The sequence below is a fragment of the Epargyreus clarus genome, unplaced genomic scaffold (assembly GCF_041222505.1).
Source record: "Epargyreus clarus isolate Ecla_fem2 unplaced genomic scaffold, WU_Ecla_fem_2.2 ptg000036l, whole genome shotgun sequence".
NCBI lineage: Eukaryota > Metazoa > Arthropoda > Insecta > Lepidoptera > Hesperiidae > Epargyreus > Epargyreus clarus.
In genome coordinates, this window is record NW_027332241.1 from 3,811,737 (window position 1) to 3,833,171 (window position 21,435).

Here is a 21,435-nt window from a genome sequence, read left to right on the forward strand (position 1 = left end):
TTTAATGAACAACAACAAGCATGAACAATGAACAAGCATGAGTCCTGAGACTAAGTTGGAACGTCTCGGAATGTATATCTCCCTTAAAACCAAAAGGGTGTGATAAGGGAGACATACTTATACGAGGCGTGCCAATATAGTCCTCAAGAGTAGCAACACATCTGTGGCCGACCTCAGATAGAAATCTAATCTTATCTGGGATTGATGCCCATACGCTTACGTATACCACTTACCATCAGGTGGTCTACATATTGTTTACCATCGACCCGAATATAGGTTTATCTTACTCGTATATATAAAATTCTCGTGTCACAATGTTAGTTACAGTACTCTTCCGAAACGGCTTTACCGATTTTCACCAAATTTTATATGCATATTCAGTAGGTCTGAGAATCGGCTACTATCTATTTTTCATACCTCTAAGTGATAAGGGTTGTTCACCCTTAACATTTTTTTATTTATATGGCAACACAATGTTTACCGGGTCAGTTAGTAAAATATAAAATCATAAATAATCAATTCTTGACCAAAAAAGCATTTTATAAATAAAGCTAAGTAGATTAGCAAATATAAAAACAAATAATAAATAAATAAATTCTTACATAGTATTTTTGTTTTTCGCAGCGGGCAATGTTTTCTCGCTTTCCCTATTCAGATATTTCCGTACACCAAGATGTAATATTATGAAGTAATTGTACCACTGAAAAAAATATTAAAAATGTTTAATTTATTAAATAAGCGCATGTACGATAAAATATTTGTATGCATTCAAGAAAATTAAAACTAAAATAAAAAGAAAAATATAAGGAAGTAAATACTAAAAATAAGTTATGCGTTACACAGGCCGCAACTTCGTCCCACGTTAGAAATATGTGTTACATCTTATCTGTTGTCACAAAAGATAGCAATGTATACAGGTTGTATTTTTCAAATGGGCCTTCAGGACCAAATCAGAAGTGTCGCTTATAAGTATTAAATCCTGGGAAGTATTCATAAAAAAATAAATAAAAATAAACGCTTTCTACACTCACAGCACCACACTAGGATTCCCTGTGTCGTGGGTACCATGAACACACGCGTAGACAAATACACAAATACCCAGACCCAGAAACAGAAATCTAAATTCATCATTTAGATATCTGTCTGGCCGGGGATCGAACCCGGAACCCTTCGCGTCAGACCGGTATGGTGACCGCTCCGCCACGCGGGTCGTCATATTGATAAATGGCAAACTAAAGGATAAGGCTCATTTTAATCAAAATACATTCAGCATTTTTTGCTATTTCTTATAATTTCGGATTTCACACTGAAGGCACATTTGAAAAATTCACCCTGTATATCGCGGTGTAAGAGTCAGATGAACGTATGTACAAAACATCAAAAATGGTTTCTTTTTCACAAAACAGTCCACAATGTAGTCTTTTATGAAATGGCAAAACGACGTAACGCTATATTCAATATTTTTATTTCAACGACTGTATATTATCTCTATTAATAATCTGGTAAAGTTTGAAGTGGCGAATTTTCACACAATTTTTGCTCTCCTGTAAAATTGACAAAATGTAGATACGTTCATCTGACTCTTACACCGCGATATATGATCGACCTCAGAATGATTTACCATCAGGTGGACTTCGTTCCCATTTGCTACTTATTATAAAATACTCACCACAATCTTATTAACGTTGAAACAAAACAATTCCTTGTCAGCATCATTGAGTTTTCCATACAATTCCTTAGTATTTGTGTTGTAGAATTTCCATTCACTGAAAATGAACTTTTCCAAGCGATTCAAAGAGTTCCATACGTTCTTATGTAGACGGAAAAGTCTGAAAAATATAAAATAAGAAATTTGAAAATTTTATGTATAAAACGTACATAATTTTTAAAATATTTTTATTGGCTTCCTATGTTAGTAGGTACTTAGTATGTATAAATGTTGTGAAGGTACCCTTTGTGGTTCGATTTCGGCGGCACCACTGTCACACCTATTTCTGTTATAACAGCAGTGTAGCCCTGATGTGTTCTGGTTTGAAGTGTAGTAAGGGAGACATACTTTTCCGAGGCGTTCTTGCTTAGTCCTCAGGGGTATCGGTGCATCAATTGTGGCGTGGCCAATTTCAGGTCGGAATCTAATCTTATCTGGGCTTGATTACAGATATCCATGGACAGTAGCCACTTACCATCAGGTAGACTACATGCTCATTTGTTATTTCATTACAAAATAAAAATCGAAGCTGATCCATCAGTTGATCTGAAGATGCATTTATAATACGCCTGGGATTCGAAACCCTGAAACCCTTTTAGTAATCTTCAAAGTATATTAAAAATAATTACATACATAGGTTTCCCTCCAGTGATTCTCAACAGCATATCCAATAGAACAGCTGGGAAGAAATGCACAAAGATTGCGGATATTCGAAACATGAATAGTGACGGCACGAACGATAAGTGGGGGTACCTGAAACAATAATTAATTTTAAATTAATAATGGGAATATTATAATAAACTAGCTGACCCGGCCAACATTGTATTGCTAAATAAATAAAAAAAATGGTAAGGGTGAACAACCCTTATCACTTACGGGTTTGAAAAATAGATAGAATATTTGAAACTGCGATGGTAGCGAAGTCTGTCGAATCCAATGTGAAACATTCCAAAATCAACAACTACTTACGAATTAAAAATTAATTAAGAAAACCTTTTCCCACGGACTAAATTGTGAATCTAAACCATTCTCAAGTCCCCTTGTACACACACAACGAATTTCATCAAAATCAGTCCAGTCGTTTAAGAGGAGTTCAGTGACATACACACGCACATAAGGATTATATATATAAAGATATGATTGTTGAAAATATAGCCGATATATCCCACAATTTAGATGATTCTAACGACACCTCATATGTTAATCCGTCAAGCCGTTTGGGCTGTAGCGTGACAAAGATAAAGAGCTATTTAAATTGAGAGAGTTTCTCGCACGTTTCTGGTCGAGAAATCGCAATCAACAAGCAATAATCGCCATAACATAATCGTATCAAAATGTGTGTAAATATTTTGAAGCAAGAATAAAAACTCGCCTACGATTATGGCATACGAGACTCGCATATGATTTATCGCCAGGCGATAATTGCCTGTGTTTGTTTACACGGCGAAATTATAGTAAGGAGATTCTTGCTTATGAGAATCTCGACTTGTATAAACATGATCTAATATTACATATTTTGAAGCTCGTGCGAGTATCCTACAAATCAGTTTGAATCGTTTTCAGTTCGAGATTTCTCATTCGAGTTTAGTGATTATCTTATTGTAATTCAAGGAACAGTATGTTAGACGCTCCCATACCATTTCTTCTCGCTGTCCATTTTTTTACCCAATACCTTTTCTTCTTTTTCCGTTTATATACAAGAATTAATTAAAAGGAACACGCACTGCACTCATGGTAGGAACTAGGGTTGTTGCGAATATCAGCATCAGCATCAGCATCCGCTGATTATCAGCTTTCTTTTAAATATCAGCATCAGCATCCGCATCCGCAACAAAAGATGCTGATATTTAATGCTGATATTGAAATTGTAACGTGTTCGTTGAAGGTGGGACCGAGCTTAAATCACGTGGAGTTTTAGCCAATCACAGAAGTTTATAAACACAAGTTGTCATCAAACAATCATTCTATTGTATTGACAACGTAATTTGGTCAGACATCAATAACTTTCGATCATAGTTCAATCAATCAATAACAGAATTATGTATTCAATTCATAATGCCACATCCAGTGAAAAGTGCAATATGACCAAATATTTCGTTATTGAACAAAGATACGACACAGTGTAGTTTTTGTAAAAAAAATAACAAATAAATGCCGATTTCTGTGTCACTGCAGAGTGGAGGGTAGCTGAAGTGGATGTTGGTTTGGTACATGGTTCTGAAGTCTGTGCTAAATATATTTCGTTGGATAACGGCGTAAACAGCATGTTCAATATGAGCGCCGGCTTCGGAGATATGTGCTGAGCCAAAATTTGTTTCAGTTGATTTTTGCTTTGTAGTGACATGGAAGTCGATTGTATTTTTTAATTAATTTTTTACCTTTTTTAGTGATGACATACTAAAAATCTTACAAATGCACTAGTCACCCTTACGATTTTTGAAAATTCCCCTCGATTTCTCTGGTCATCAGACCCTTATTTTCTTATAATGGAACTACTTTGGAAATATCTTTTTTTCCAACAAAATAAGAATCATCCAGTTCATAAACGACGAAGTTATCCGCGAAAAAACATAAAAAACACATATATACGGTAGAATAGAGAAACCGCCTCATTTTGTGAAGTTGGTTAAAAAAGACTATTCTCGTAAGGGACGTACAAATACCTCAGTATAAAATATATTTATTATTTAGTATTTTTAAATATCAGCATCAGCATCAGCATCAGCTGATATTAATCTGAAAAAATCAGCATCATCATCAGCTGATCTAGTAAAAACCTGCATCAGCAACAACCCTGGTAGCAACTGGCATAAAATCTCGAAATACGATTATTGCCTTGAACTTCTGCTTACACGGACGCAATAAAATATTCTATGCGAGGCTATTATCGCCCAAGGCAACGAGCGAGAAGAGCGAATGTTTAAACGAACAAAATATTTTATATTTCTTCGATAATCGTATCTTCGAGACGAGAAACTCTCCATCTAAATGGGCCATAAGACATACATACGCTAGAATAACATTACCTTCCGAGGTCGCGCGGAAGGTAATGTTTGTACGTACACGTGTCTGTACATATGTACACACGTAATTATGCCTCTCTGGCATATTTTATAAAGCATAGTCTATATTTTAATATGTAATATAATAATAATAATAACATTTTCTATTAAATTTGCTACATTTACTAGCCAACTTAATGATCTCAGTTCTTCTGTGTCGATTATATAAAAAATCACTCCTTATTTTTCTCCAACGCACCAAAAAAGTTTCATTTACCTTAAAACCTTATATAAAAAAAGATCAAGATCAACTTTAATAAATGCAACCTTAATAAAAAACTTAAAACATTTCTTACCACACGGCACTTTTCAGAGGGTAGTCGGTTAAGATGCCGTTCACAGAGTTCTCCAGCATCACCCATCTGAATGGGTTCTGTGTTGACGATGAACAGTGGTAGACCGTTACATTTGATCTGAAAAAGACATTTTATAGGATTACCTTTTTTCAGAGTATATAAAATTTCAAGAGTCTACAGGGTGAATTTTTCAAATAGGCCTTCAGGGCCAAATCCGAAACTATAAGGATTAGCGAAAAATGCTGAAAGGTGTTACGAGACCGATTTTGATAAAAACTAAAACTGTTCTTTTCCTTTTCCTTTTGTTTGTCATTTATCATTGCTTCCCATAATTTGATCCTTATAAGCAACACTATCCGATAGTGGAATAATATAGAGGGTGTATTTCTTTGCAAAATGAACTCGTTCGATTCCCGGCTAAGGAAAGAGGTATTTTACAAAACTAATGATGCAGTTTTAGTTTTTATCAAAATCGGCCTCGTTTCAGCATTTTCCGCTAATCCTTATAGTTTCGGATTTGGCCCTGAAGGCCCGTTTGAAAAATTCACCCTGTATAACATACTTAGTAAAAGGAAATAAAATGAAATTGAAAATGCAATTTTCTGCTCAACTTAAAATTTATGGTTTAGGTAACTTCATGATGAAAATTTTATTTTGAATATTTGCAAAAAGACATTCTCATTTTTCCCAAATACCCCACAAAGTATAACTAAAGCTTCTCAAGTATGTGTGAAGTCTATCAATACGTATTTGTCCAGCGCGGTGAACTATGACCTAAAATTTCTTAGATAAGCCCCGTGCCCAGCAGTGGGACAATAATAGACAATATACTTATATTTGTAAGTAGACTTTTCTCTTTTCAGCACCAAATTCTTTGAAAAAGTCTACCAGCGGCTAAATCAAATAAAAAATTCTAGATCCGCGAATAGGAAGTATTGTAACATATACTTACTTATCTTTAGCGGCCTCCCAACCAGCAACCAACAGTTGGTTGACCACCATATCCACTGGTATGTAGTCGGCTATGTTTTGCTTGCACATTGGTAGACGACGGACCACACCTGGAAGGGAAATATACTATATAATATGTTACTATATATAAGACGAGCTCTTGCCCGCGGCTTCGCTCGCGTTGCGAAGTAATATTTTCATCCTCTATTTTATCCCCTTGGCGGTAAAATTGATCAAAATCCTTTCTTAGCGGATGCCTACGTCGTATCTACCTGCATGCCAAGTTTCAGCCCGATCCGTCCAGTGGTTTGGACTGTGCGTTGATAGATCACTATGTCAGTCAGTCACCTTTGAGTTATATATTTTTAGAAGTAAGCTAATAAAAGAGCTACAGACCAAATTGACTATATTTTAGTCAATTATACTAAATATTACGGTTGTTAGAAAAATATATATTATTAGTTAATCTTTATTTTATGATATAGAAGTAGCAGAAAAGCATGCAGTCCACCTGATCGTAAGTACTGCTGGCTGGCATCTATAATCAAACCCAGATAAGTTTCCTACTTCGGTTTGGCAATAGATGCGCTACCCCTGAGAATTAAGCTGGAAAGCCTCGGATAAATGACTCCCTTATCACACCCTTTAAACCAGAACACATCAGCGCTTAACACTGCTGTTATAACAGAAATAGGTGTGACGGTGTTCCGCCGGCGTCGAACCATAGATGGTTTACCCGTGCTATGTTATATAGTAATGTACAATATATTGTACTATATTATTTCGCCCGAAAAATATAAAATATATGGTTTTGATCTATAATAAAGTCATCCTGACTTTATTGTATTTTTGTAAGGAATAATATTTTTCTTTGGAAAAAGGGATAGAAACCGAAAATAAACAATTAGAATTGAGCGTTTAATACAATACAGTTATTAAGTAGATAGATGTATTGGATATGGATTTTTCTAGTCGCTGTTTTTTGTGTGTGTTTGTGTTTAAGGATTTTTTAGAATAAAATTATTGAAACACCTTGGCCTAATTTTAAATCTTAGCACAGATCAAGATTTCAAATAGTCAATTTAAACAAAAACTAAAAAGTTTCTTCACTAGCCTTAACTATGCCTAAGACGTACATTAATTATGTATATCATCATCATCATCATCATCATCAACTCATTACTGTCCCACTGCTGGGCACGGGTCTGCTCTCAGAATGAGAAGGATTAGGCCATAGTCCACCGCGCTGGCCAAGTGCGTATTGGTAGACTTCACATACCTTTGAGATTTTTTTTTATAAATCTTTCAGGTGTGCAGGTTTCCTCACGATGTTTTCCTTCACCGTTTAGCAAGTGATAATTAATTTGTAATACGCACATAACTTTGAAAAATCAGAGGCCTGGGATTTGAACCTCGGACACCTCGATCGAGACGCCGAGTTTCTTAACCACTAGGCTATCACTGCTATATGTATTTACATTTATGTAAATAGAGTAAAATAAATACACTACAATATACAAAATCCAATATATAGTAGGGCATACATACATTCATGGGCTATGCAATTACTTACTTTACATAAATAAGGAATATGTATGCAAGAAAAGACCTCAATGAAATATTATCTGCATTTTACATATCATTATTCTGAACACGATATTTTATATATTGGAAAGAAATTATTTATTACGAGGTTTTTCCGGTTGATTGACGTCTCTTATTAATAAGCAATCTATCTAATGTTTTGTCTATATTTTATATTTGTCTACTAGACGTTTACCAAATAAATCTGACTTCTTTTCATACAAGTCAAATATCGATTTTTGGCAGATAAAAATATGTTACATTGATTATTAATAACTGATAATTCAGTACATTTTTTTTATAATGCGCAGCATATAAGGAGCAGCAGACGAGTGTTCAGTCCACCTTATGGTAATGGCTACTGCCTTATGGACATCTGTAACCTACCCCAGATAGGATTATATATTACCTACCTGAGGTCGATCACAGATACGCCGCTTCTCCTGAAGACTAAGCTGGAACGCCTCGGTAAAGTATGTTATACTACATCCCGATTAATTTACGTAAAATCAAAAACAAAAAGAATAATAAAAACGAAGCCAAATGCAAGCCAATACCTATTACCTAGGTTCAAAAGAAATAATAAACACTTTAAATAAACACTTTCTACACTCACAGCCCCACACTAGGATTCCCTGTGTCGTGGGTGCCATGGACACACACAGAGACAAATACACAAACACCCAGACCCAGAAACAGAAATCTAAATTCATCATTTAGATATTAGTCCGGCCGGGGATCGAACCCGGGACCCTTTGCGCGTCAGACCGGTATAGTGACCGCCCCGCCACGCGGGTCGTCAAATGTTTAATATTTACGCAAAAATGAAATTTCTCCTTTTTGTTTATTATTATTTATATTCAAAACAGATAATACAAAGAATTATAATTACGAGAAAAGTCTTGCAACGTTTGAACACAACCTAATTATAAGCAAATCAATGAATTTATTATATTTAATTAATAAATTTACACATAAGTAAGTAAGTATACATGAAATTTAATAAACAGAAAAATATTATAGAGCACCATAAAAAATAATATAGAAATTATAAAAATTGTTTTCGGTAAGGAAAATAACGAAATACACGTACCTAAAATTTAGTTTTTAATTAACAAAATTCAATACGAAATCAAAATAAACAAGTTCTATTTTCCTCCTTTTTCATGGCCGTTCTATAATATACCTAATAAATATTTAAATAAGTAATTACCTTTAGCAGCGCCCATCAGGAAACCTTGAGGACCCACTTTAGAACAAGTCCAGCCTGGTACCGGCTCGCTGAACGACGCCACAACTGTTAATTAAAATAAGAAATCATAAAAAATAAATGATTAAATATATCTTTTAATAAAACTCCATCCAAATTGGATCAGTTGTTTTTGAGAAAATCGCGGTCATACAAACATACTTAGTTACATACATACATACTTACAAATATAATACATATAAATTTTGAAGTCGGTTAACAACAACTTTTTCCTATTTTTCCCAAAAACTCCTTTTCATGTGATATCCATATAATGAAGGTGCATAAAAATAATTGATCCGCCAAATTGGCCGTAAGAGTGACGTCACTAAGCAGCAAACTAATCATTGTCATCCAAACCAATCGGTTTAAACATTTTGTTTAGGAAATCATTTTTTTAAGATAATTAATACAATTTTTAAGAATTTCTTTTTAATATGAACCTAGATCGAGCAGTTAGATCCTAGATCCTAGAACCTAGATCGAGAAACATTATTTTTAAAGATTGTTACTTGCAGTAAATTTCAGATACTTCCAAAAAAATGATTTGATTTAATTAAAAATTCACTTGCAAGATTAACTCTCACATACATACGAACAAAGAAAATATGTTAAAAAAGTTAACAAAACAAGTCTTATAATAAAAACTTACTCATAGTAGGCCTCACGATGGTACAGGGAAATTGTCCAGCGCATTTCAGGACCTCATGTTCTGCTAGATGCTTCGTAAATGTGTATGTGTTGGGGTGGTCCTTAAGAAGCCTGTAACAAATTAAGTAGAAGTAACAAACAAATTTGGTAATTGAGTGTGACTAAGTGTCTTTGTGCGTGTTTATGAATTTATGTGTGATCTTGAGTGGCTGTGTTTGTAACTATGTGTGTGTGACTTGTGTATGAATGTGTGTCTGTGTATGTAAACGTGTAGCTGAGTGACACACAATTAAATTCAATCATATGCACACCAATGCACGAGTGCCTGTGTGCGTGTAACTGACGTGTGACTGTGTGTAAGCATGGACACTGAAAGTATGTAGAAATACGGATGTAAATGCATGTGTTTCTGAATAACTGCTTTTGTGCGCATCCATTAGTATATGTGTAAGTGTGAGTGGTTTCATGTGTGTGACTGAGTGTGTATCTAGTCACACACATACACGGCTGTGAACGTATTCTAACTGTATGTACAAATGTGTGTACATGTAAGTGCTTTTGTGTGTGTACGTGCAACTCATTGTAACAACTTTTGAACTTTTTCATTGTAACAATGTTTTTTGAAGGTGGTAGAACCCTTTGTGGTTCGACTCCGGCGGCACCACCGCCACACCTATTTCTACCTAATAACAGCAGTGTTAAGTGCTGCTGTGTTCCGGTTTGAAGGGTGTGGTAAGGGAGACAGACTTTTCCGAGGCGTTCCAGCTTAGTCCTCAGGGGTAGCGGCGCATCTGTGGCCGACCTCAGGTAGGAATATCTAATCCTTTCTGGGGTTGATTACAGATGTCCATGGGCGGCAGTAGCCACTTACCACCAGGTGGACTGCATGCTCGTCTGCTACTCTTATATTATAAAAAAAAAAAAAAAAAAAAAAACTGCAGTGCAAGCAAACTGATTGTGTGTGTATATTTGTGCGTGTGAATGACTGTGAGAATGTGTGTATATGTGTGCATAAATGTGTATCTATGTATTATGCATATAGGCGAGTGTATGTGTTTATCCAAACATTACTCACTGAGGTTCCAATTCGTCCAAGGCTTCATTGGTCAAGGTGTTGACCAAATTGATGACCTTCTCTGCGTCCTCTGGCGCGTCATACACTTTCTCCACGGCTTCAGTTAAGTAAGAGTTCACATACGCTGATGACACGTGGATCATTACCTGATAAATAATGATGAAAAATAATTAAATATTGACTTACTGCTACTATAAGTAGTTTGAGCAGCTAGATAATCAATAAAGTAGTGTTTAAAGAGGTTGTCAAAAGTTAATAAGAAGAAAGTCTTAGGTATCTCCCTTCCAACACCCTTCAAAGCAGAATACAGCTGCAGGGGACAAGCAGATTCAGTTGTTTTTCAACCGTCATAAGGCCTTCGAGAAGATGTAACGACTTTAGTACAGATAAAGTGAAACCGACAACTTTGTGTGCCACGGAAAATAACGCATACATTGTAAATATTACACAAGGCAAAAATTGATTTACCTTAAACATAAATTACCTTAAATAACACTCAAAATGATTACAATTGCAACATTACAATTGCCTAAAGTTATGGATTTGTCAGAATTACACTAACATTCAAATTCTTTGTAATAATCCGAATTTTATTCGTTATTACAATTGTCTAAAACTATGATTACATTGATCTTAAAATTACACTACAATAAACCTTTAAATTTTTAAAACATAACAGTTGCCTAAAATTATGATTAAATTTGTCTTAATATTAAAATTACCTTCATATTCTTAATTTCTTTACACAACTCCATAACACGTCTGGTTCCTAACAGATTAATCTTCACCGTAGGGCTCAAGTTGTCCTGGAAGTCCAGGGTGGCTGCGGAATGGATGACCACGTTCACATTCTCGATAATGGTCTGCCGATCCTGGCTGCTGAGACCAAGGTTCTCTTGTCCGACATCACCAGAAACTGGGATTATCTTGCTGAATACATCTGTACTTTCGGTTTGTAATAGTTTCTCGAAAACCTGAAAGATTTATGTTAAATATTATTTGAGTATTTGAAATGGGTCCGAGGTTCAAATCCCAGGCACGTATTTTCAAAGTTATGTACGTATTCGATATTAATTATCACTTGCTTAAACGGTGAAAGAAAACATCGTGAAACCTGCACACCTGGGAAATCATAAAAAAGGAAAAAAAGTTTTCAAGGGTATGTGAAGCCTACCAATACGCACTTGGCCAGCGCGGTGGACTATGGCCTAATCCTTCTCATTCTGAGAGGAGACCCGTGCCCAGCGGGACAGTAGTGGGTTGATGATGAGATACTTACAGGATTTTTAGGGAACTCTTGCAATCTCTCAGATATGTCCTTATCCTTCTTCGGCCTCATCAACAGATACAATTTGCCGGAATCCGGAATTGTCCTTAAAATTTTCTCGATAAGGCATAACCCGACAAAACCTGTGCCTCCGGTAATAAAAAAGTTCTTTCCGGTGTAAAAAGCGCGCACTTCTGAGTCCGCCATCTTGGTTTTGCAGTTTTATTTTTATAATCTGTAACAAAAATAAATTCATTAAAAATAAAAAGTATGTATGTTTTATTATATAATATGGGAGTAGCAGACGAGCATGCAGTCCACCTGATGGTAAATGGTTACTGCCGCCCATGGACATGAGCAATCAAGCCCAGATAGGATTAGTTATTCCTACCTGTCGACCACAGATGCGCCGCTACACCTGAGGACTAACCTGGAACACCTCGGAAAAGTATGTCTACTTAAGCACACACCTATGAAAAAAATGGCCAAGTGAAAGTCGCACGGAGGGTTCCATGCCACCAAATTTTCATTTATTTTTTAAATTTTAGTATCTACACTAATATTATAAAGAGGAAAACCTTTTTTGTTTGTTTGGTTGTAATGAATAGGGTTAAAAAACTACTGGACCGATTTTAAAAATTCTTTCACCATTCGAAAGCTACATTATCCACGTACAACATAGGCTATATTTTATATGAAATATATTTGATAAATAGATTTTGAGGCGGTACAAAGTTTGCCGGGTCAACTAGTACTCAATATAACAGCCATAGAAGAAGTACACATTGTAATGGTACAAATTTTGGCCCTGAGAGTGGAAAAGTCAGAGGACACAATTTTATTTTTATTTTTTTATGTATAGAGGGGTAAACATTAGTTAGTGTAAACATAAATCCTAATTTGTAGGGTCGCAACTGTACCCTTACCATGAGTTTTTACGTTTTGACAAATATGACTGTTTTGGTATTTGTTTACGTATTGGCCCATACAATCTCCTAGTTCTGACACAATCCGCTAGGGGCGCTGATTGGAATTTGTATGGGCAAATACGTAAACAAATACCAAAACAGTCATATTTGTCAAAACGTAAAAACTCATGGTAAGGGTACTGTTGTCCATGGGCCGCTAACTTAAGGATGCAAATCATTTTCACGCTCTATAAGTCAAACGATTCAACAATAAGTAACTTATTATTATTAAGTTATTACTTAATATTATCAACTTTCCGTCGTAAACTAAAAATAACAAAGTTTATACATAAATTATATTATATCTTTCGATGTGAAATTTAAGAAGTACCGTTATTTTTGCAAAATTGAAGTTGACAAACTTACAGTCCGCCAGATGGCAAGTGAATAATGCCATGGTCATCTGTAATGGTCAATTATGTTTGACCTTACGGTGACCGCAAATGTGTTGCTGCAATAAGGTTGTATAGGGATACAATACAAAACTCTTGATATGTAACCAGATGCACAAATTTATATTATCTAAGAAGAACCGGTCGAAAACTTAATTTAATTGCAATAGATATGACTAAAGTGTTCTCTTTCTGCATTATCATTGGATGTATTCCCTAGCCAAGAATACCTACGCCTTGGAGACCTGGATTGAAGACGGAGGCAATAATGGAAGAAAGAAGAATGTTGATTTTCATAGAATTACGTAGTTTAGGTTTCATTGCCAAGACAGATTTTTTATAAAGACTAATGAAAATAAAGACAGTGATGTTAAATATCTCCAAATTGTTTTAATTTTGTAATATTTTTTGATAAAAAAACTATTTTTTTTTGCAATTTTCACGATCGTGAGTGTGACAGTTCCCACCGGAGACTCACGACCGTGCGGGTCGATTTCTGGATTAAGTATAAACTGTGGATTTTTTTCCTATTTTTTGTGGATCCCTTAAGCTATATAAAAAGCCGTAATAAACGTTTTGAATCGGAAATTGCGAAAAAAAATCTTCGGGTGTAAAGGGATATACGAGTAAGAAACCGCTAGGCATTTTTCAATCACAAAGCATTCACTTCTATGTCCGGTATAAATAATTTTTTGTGGTACGGAACCCTCCGTGTGTGAGTACAACGTATACTTGACCAATTATATTTCATTACGTCATGCAAGAGTTCATATGAGAAACCAACTCGACATGATCAGATTATATAAAGATCAGCAAATTTAATTTCTGTATCGTTTGCAATTGCTTATTATTTTAGGCTGCTACACACGAGCGATAGTTCATTCCGACTGTCGTCAGTAACCGTCGCAATCGTAACTGTAGTTTTGTACTGTAGTTTTTACGGTGGTAGAATTCTCTATGGTTCGACTCCGACGACATCACCGCTGCATCTATGTCTGCCAAGTAGTAGCAATATTAAGCACTGTACCTATTCTGAGTTGAAGGGTGTGCTAAGGGAGATATATTTTTCTGCTTAGTCAAGTTCAAGCTCAAGTTCAAGCTTAGTCGTCAGGTGTAGCGGCGCATCTGTGCCCGACATCAGGTAGGAATATCTAAGCTTATTTTGGTTCATTACAGAAGCCCATGGGCGGCAGTAGCCACTTACCATCAGATGGACTGCTACTCCTATATTATAAGAAAAACCTTTAGAGATTGATCCGACTCCCGTCGACTATCATCATCGACTATCCACAAAAACTATCGCTCATGTGTTAAATACCTTAGACGAAAATGATTTTTGATGATACAAGAAGTTATTCTCAAGATTACACATTAAATTGTATTGTTCAATATTTTTTATTTTGTATCAAGATTACAAGATTGCATTCTGTTTATGAAGTTCGCACAATATTTTTTAAAACAACAGGTTGCTTAGTCATGAAGTTTTTTATTTAAATGAGTATGTATAATAATTATAAGTTAGAGCTGTTAAAGGGTACTTTGATGAAGTGTAAAACGAGATATTGTCTATAGCATTATGATCTTATCAGTCAGCGGGACGTCATACCCATGAAGTTATAGGTAAATATGGAGGCCAGACTTAGAACAAAATCTTGAGGCAAATACCTACGTATCTCCATCCCGCTTTCTGTGGGCCGACCTCTCTTTCTAGTGTGGACTATAGTATTGCTATCTTCTTCTTTAAATCTCCTAGAAAATTCTTAGAATTAGTAACCACACTAGCCTAACCAGAAGTTAAACACTGTCAAATAATTTACCTTTAAATAAATACTTGAACTATGATTAGTTCAATTGAAAATCCCAAAATCGTAGGTCACGTATGCATATCTGGGTTGGCAATTCAACGAATTATAATCCCATTTCTTAAGGATTCGGTAATGTGGCAACATTGGCCCTATGTGCCAAAATAAATAAAGGTTACCCTACTTAGACAGAGAGGGTCTGCCCACAGAGAGCGAGATGGTGATACATAGGTTTTGCTTCAAGTAGGTATTCGAAGTGTGTTCTCCATATTTACCTATAACTTCATGGTCATACCCTCCGGGTCTCTCATATGCTAAGGCAATGTTAACATAAGGGCGGTGGGCATGGAATTTCGGGTCTCGAAGATACCCTCTTTGCCCAGGCAGATTCTCAGGTGGTAAATACCCCCCGGATTCTTGATATTTATTCATAATAATATAATGTTATTTAAAACATAATAAAATAATGAACAAATATTAAAAATATCTATCATCCCCCTGTTGAGGGGGTGATTCGGTACTTATCGCGTCGTCATACCGAGCGGACGGTCGGCCTCCTGATGGTCGGAGGTCGCCAGTCCAGGGAGTTCCCGCGGGAGCGGGCGCCCCCCAAGTGGTCGATCGTGTAGGGGCGCGAACCCCTTTAAATGGGAGTATGGTCCGGCCTCCGCCCGCTCATACATTGAGCGTGCGAGGCGGACCACAAACTCCTCGACCGTCTCGATCTTAAGGTCGCGCCTCACCACGTTGTTCCTGACGTATGATCTTATGTATAAAATTCTCGTGTCACAATGTTAGTTACCGTACCGTGCGGAGGACGCAACGGCTTATCGGATTTTTACCAAATTTTATATGCATATTCAGTAGGTCTTAAAATCGGCTTCTATCTATTTTTCATACCCCTAAGTGATAAGGGTAGTTCAACCGTAACATTTTTCGATTTATATGGCAACACAACGTTTGCCGGGTCAGCTAGTAAATATATAATAATCATTTTTAAAAACAAGCTTCTTAATAACGTCATATTTGTTGCCGACACAAGGAAAATGAAATATGTATATGTAAAAAAGAATATCGGCGAAAGAAAAATCTTCAAGTCTTAGAAATCTATTCAAAATATTTTATTATTAGTGTTATTTTAATTAATTATTTTATGTTATTTTCATGATGTGTTATTTGTATAATAATGTTATTTTTTATAGTCACTGGCTAGTACGATTGTATGAGTTATCATAAAAAATAAAAAGAACGCTCTTGACGTTAGAGTTGTAATTGCGCGTTAATAATAAAAGTTGTAAATTGGTTTAAGAAAACAAAATATTCTTTCACAAGATTTTAAGGCTTAATTAGAATAATTCGATTTCCACAGTGGACAAACTTCAAATTTTGTCGCGGACGTCAAATTCTTTTCTTGCTAGGGGTGCAAACTTCAAATCTTGTCAGTATACAATTTTTTCTAGGGGCAAAACTTCACATATTACCAAGGGGCACAATTTTTCAATTAAAAATTATAAAATTTATAATTTTGGCTAAATCTTGTCACGATTGGTTTTGGCTCAGATATTTCCGTGGGACCTTCTCATAAAGTATATAAAAACACTCCTATATCTTATTAGAATAATTTGATTTCCACAGTGGACAAACTTCAAATATTGTCGAGTCGTATTTTTCTAGGGGCAAAAACTTCGCATATTACCAAGGGGCTTAGTTTTGTAATTAAAAGTTATAAAACTTATAGTTTTGGTTAAATCTAGTCACGCTTGGTTTTGACTCCCGTCCCGTGGGACCTTCTCAAAAAGTATATAAAAACACTCCTATATCTTATGTATAAAATTCTCGTGTCACAATGTTAGTTACCGTACTCATCCGAAACGGCTTTACCGATTTTCGCCAAATTTTATAAACATATTCAGTAGGTCTGAGAATCGGCTACTATCTATTTTTCATACCCCTAAGTGATAAGGGTTGTTCACCCTTAACATTTTTTTTATTTATATGCAACACAACGTTTACCGGGTCTGCTAGTATTTTGTAAATCTTCAAGTCAATCCATTCACTACATTTCGAGTTTTGCGGTGACAAACATACGGAGCCTCTTTTATGTATAAAAAATATTTGGTTAGTCAGAGGTAAACAGATTACACGTACCTAATTACCAATGCTAACATTATACTAATTTAAAGTAAACAGGATGCTTATTTTGAGTTCAAAGTCAAAGGTCAAAACCAAAATTAATATTCAAAAATATAAAAAGCGTAACCACACGTAGTTGTATGAGGACAAATAAAAAGATTTTTAGGAAGTTCTTGTATCTAAAGGCTTTTTAACTTTTTTGTATGGTAAGTGGCTACTGCCGCCCATGGACATCTGTAATCAACCCCAGATAAGATTAGATGTTCCTGCGTGAGGTCGGCCACAGATGCTCCGCTACCCCTGAGGACTAAACTGGAACGCCTCGGAAAAGTCTGTGTCCCTTACCACACTTCAAACCAAACACAGCAGCCAGGGCCGGATTTAAGGGAGGGCAACCCAGGGCAGAAGCCCCGGGGCCTCCACAAAAGAGGGGCCCCCACAAACACTAGTAAACACTAGTAAGAAGAAATATCTTTTCCTTTGATATCTTTTTCGCTGTTTAACCTTTATGTACAGAACTTTGTACAAACATGAATACTAGAAGAATCTACCTGCGTTTCACAATAAAATATTTATTTAAAAACTCAACTGAAAAAATTGTTAATTTTTTCCGGGAAATAATTTGGGGCCAGGGGGCCTCCATTCCTTTGTTGCCCCAAGGCCTCTAGACCTCTAAATCCGGCACTGACAGCAGCGCTACACTGCTGTTATAAGACAGAATTACGTGACGATGGTACATATGAGCTCGATCCACTGTTTCAAAAGATTTCTTAATTTACCGTTACTAAAAGATTCCCAAAAAACAACATTTGAGTGCTGAAAGAAACAGCAAAAATACATTAAAACGTAAATAAAAAAAAAAAAAATCTTAATTTTTTCACCGTAGAGAATTTTGTTATAGTAAGAAAAAAATATAGTAGGGGAGCCCAAGAGATGATTTCGGTAGTGTCTCGAGCGCGGCAGACTAAGCTATGGGAGATACCTTACACCCTGTAGAGTATCCTAAACCATAAATGAGCTTTCTGTATAGGAGGGCTTGTACAGGGGAGCCCGTCAGATTATTAAATAATTGGCCAAGTGCAAGTTAAACCCGCATCTGGAGGGTTCCGTATAAGCAAAATTTTCTTTTTTTTATTTACTAGTATTTACTATTATAGCACACATTAAAGTACACACATTGTGAAAGTTTCAACTATCTACTTATAACGGTTCAAAAGTTACTTGGAAAAATATCGAATAGCAGTATGGGGATCCCTTTTTGTATTCATCTTATTTATTTTTAGTATTTGTTGCTATAGCGGCCACCGTTATGTATCCTCTGTAAAAAAATCAAGTGTCTATTACGATTCCAAACATAGAGCCCTGTGATTGAGGGACAGATAGCGAAGTCTTAGAATTAGGGTTCTGTTTTTACCCTTTGGGTACGGAACCCTAAAAATCGATCACTGGTGATGCTCGAGTGCAATGCATGTTGAACACACCGGTGAATCGAAAAAATCATCAAATCAAAAATCAAATTTATTTTTGAATAATAGTTGTTACATTTTTTTGTTACATAGTCGCTTATTCTGCCACTGAGTGGCTTACAAATATCCGTATCATCTATAAACTATTATTATAATTTTAATTCTAACATAATTCAACATGACTTGATAACAAATTGGATTACTGATTTTTATCGTTCAAAAAGTATTATAAACTATTATTTATTAGCTAGTTGTTGTTGGTTTATTTTTACACGCATGGATGTCCTTGCAATTTCGAATATCATCTGGTATAATATTATATATTTGGTGCTCTTCCTTAAAAACTTTGAACAAGTGTGTACGAGTAGGCAATAATGTGAATTTATCCTTGTGACGCGGCCCTGAACGGATCTGAATCTCTTTAGGGTTACTCTTGACGATCTTAACCTTTTCTTCCTTCTAACGTCTAATCTACACAATCATATAGGTCCCAAGACGCTCGAGTTTTTGCACATTTAGCATCATGGGCTCCCCTACTACTAACGTGTAATTTTCATGAGAATGCCGTAATACGATTAATACAGTGGAATGACCGCATAATCTGTCATACCAAACTTATGTAAGCATGGCCAAATATGTTTTATGGTCTTAGACCAAAAAGTGTAGACTATAGTCCGTGTGCTATAGAATGGTGAGAGATTTTTTTTATAATATAAGAGTAGCAGACGAGCATGCAATCCACCTGATGGTAAGTGGCTACTGCCGCCCATGAACATCTGTAATCAACCCCATATAAGGTTAGATACTACCTGACGTCATAGCCTAATGGTTAAGACACTCGGTATCTCGAGCGAGGGATCCGAGGTTCAGATCCCAGGCCTTGAGGAAACCTAGACAGTGGAAAAATCTTTAAGTTTTCAAAGGTATGTTAAGTTTACCAGTGCGCACTTGGCCAGCGTGGTGCACTATGGCCTAATTCTTCTCATTCTGAGGAGACCCGTGTCCAGTGGGACAGTGATGGTTTGAGGATGACAAGTGGCAGTTGTAAATATTGTCATCTACACTAATATTATAAAGAGGAAAACTTTGTTTGTTTGTTTGTAATGAATAGGCTCAAAAACTACTGAACCGATTTAAAAATTCTTTCACCATTCGAAAGCTACATTATCCACGAGTAACATAGGCTATACTTTATATGAAATATATTTGATAAATAGATTTTGAGGCGGTACAAAGTTTGCCGGGTCAGCTAGTAATTAATATTATAAATGCGAATTTAAGTTTGTTTGTTACATTTTCACACCTTAACCACATAACCGATTGTAGAAATTTCGTACAAATGTTGTAAAGGGTCTAGAAAAGGACATCAAGGACCTTTTATCCTTAAAATTACCATTCCCAGACAACATAACAAACATAACAATAACAAACAAACAGACAGACAGATAAACACAAGTTATGACATGAGCTTTAGGGACAATTTTATCAAACTATAGTAATGTCGTCCTATTACAACGAGCAAAGCCACGGGTAAAATCTAATAGTGTTATATTTGTCATTGACCGATTTCAACTAATGAGGTATCGAAATTTTATGTCGATAAATATTTAAAGAGAAAAATTGTGATGAAAGATCAAAAACTAAATATTTTTATAAATAAGATATGTTTAGAAAGTTTGAAATATGATTAATTGATCGCTATATATCATCATTGGATCTTAATTAAAACTTACATGATGATATATTGATATCGATATCAATGATATAATTATTCATTTTTACACATTTTGTACTCGAATTTAAATAAATGATATTACCTTTTACTCGACAACGTTTTAAATTTTAATCATTTATTAAAATTTATCTCTTAAAATCTCTATCGAAATTAAATTTCGATAAATGTTATTTACGACCTTATTAATCGTGTCATATTGACAGCTGTCAATGTCAATGTTGACATATTGTCATCTGTCACCGGCATCATGGCAAAACGCACAGAGATAGATTACAATATAAGTAATCTATCGTAAACAATTTTTGTCTACTACAGATTAAAAATTCGTCATTTTTTGCGTAGGTACATAACTTGTAAATAAGTTACACGTACCTAATTAAGTAATTACCGATGCTAACATTATACTAATTTAAAGTAAACAGCACACTCTTGCACCTGAGACATCTCGGAATAATTGTTAAAAAAATCACAATTAATTACCAATTGGTCGTGGAAGACACTTGTTCTCGATATCGGGTCTATATTTACTACATAGTTGAATGTATTTGTTCAATGCTACGTAAGGCATAGTCTACCTTTTTTAGTCTGAAATAAACATAATGAGACCATGCATAGATTACCATAATTATCGTAAAGAATTTTCTAGGCACAATTAAATATGCCAGATGGCGCGCTCTGAGGTGCTGGCGCGAACGGCTCCAGGAGCCTCGGAACATACGCCAAAGGGTGGTTGACGCTATCCTACCAAACTTGCGGGCCTTGGCTGAAGAGTAGGGGTAGAGTGTAGGGGTAGAGTAGGGGTAGTCTTACTCAGATACTCACCGGACATGGCTGTTTCGGTGAGTATCTGAATAGGATACAAAGAGAGGAGACGGCACATTGCCATCACTGCGGACACGACGAGGACTCCGCACAGCACACGCTGCAGTACTGCCCAGCGTGGGAGTCGCAGCGGCGGATCCTCGTCGAAAAAGTGGGACCGGATCTGTCTCCGTCGCCCATCGTCGGAGCGATGGTTCAGCGCATCGAGGCCTGGAACGGCATGATCACCTTCTGCGACGTGGTCATGTCTGCGAAGGAAGACGCCGAACGAGCA

At 35.9% G+C, this 21,435-nt stretch overlaps 1 protein-coding gene across 1 annotated transcript in view; it reads right to left on the reverse strand.

The window, feature by feature from the left end:
- LOC140756858 (putative fatty acyl-CoA reductase CG8306) overlaps positions 1-21,435 on the reverse strand; it is a 35,175-nt gene that overhangs the window by 870 nt on the left and 12,870 nt on the right. The window contains exons 2-11 of the mRNA XM_073092390.1: positions 11,856-12,078; positions 11,299-11,550; positions 10,577-10,722; positions 9,503-9,612; positions 8,815-8,898; positions 6,019-6,127; positions 5,067-5,183; positions 2,342-2,461; positions 1,670-1,829; positions 603-700 (exon numbers count right to left, since the gene is read on the reverse strand). Of these exons, the coding sequence (XP_072948491.1) occupies positions 603-700; positions 1,670-1,829; positions 2,342-2,461; positions 5,067-5,183; positions 6,019-6,127; positions 8,815-8,898; positions 9,503-9,612; positions 10,577-10,722; positions 11,299-11,550; positions 11,856-12,050 (1,391 nt within the window). The 5' untranslated portion in view covers positions 12,051-12,078. The remainder of the gene's footprint in view (positions 1-602; positions 701-1,669; positions 1,830-2,341; positions 2,462-5,066; positions 5,184-6,018; positions 6,128-8,814; positions 8,899-9,502; positions 9,613-10,576; positions 10,723-11,298; positions 11,551-11,855; positions 12,079-21,435) is intronic.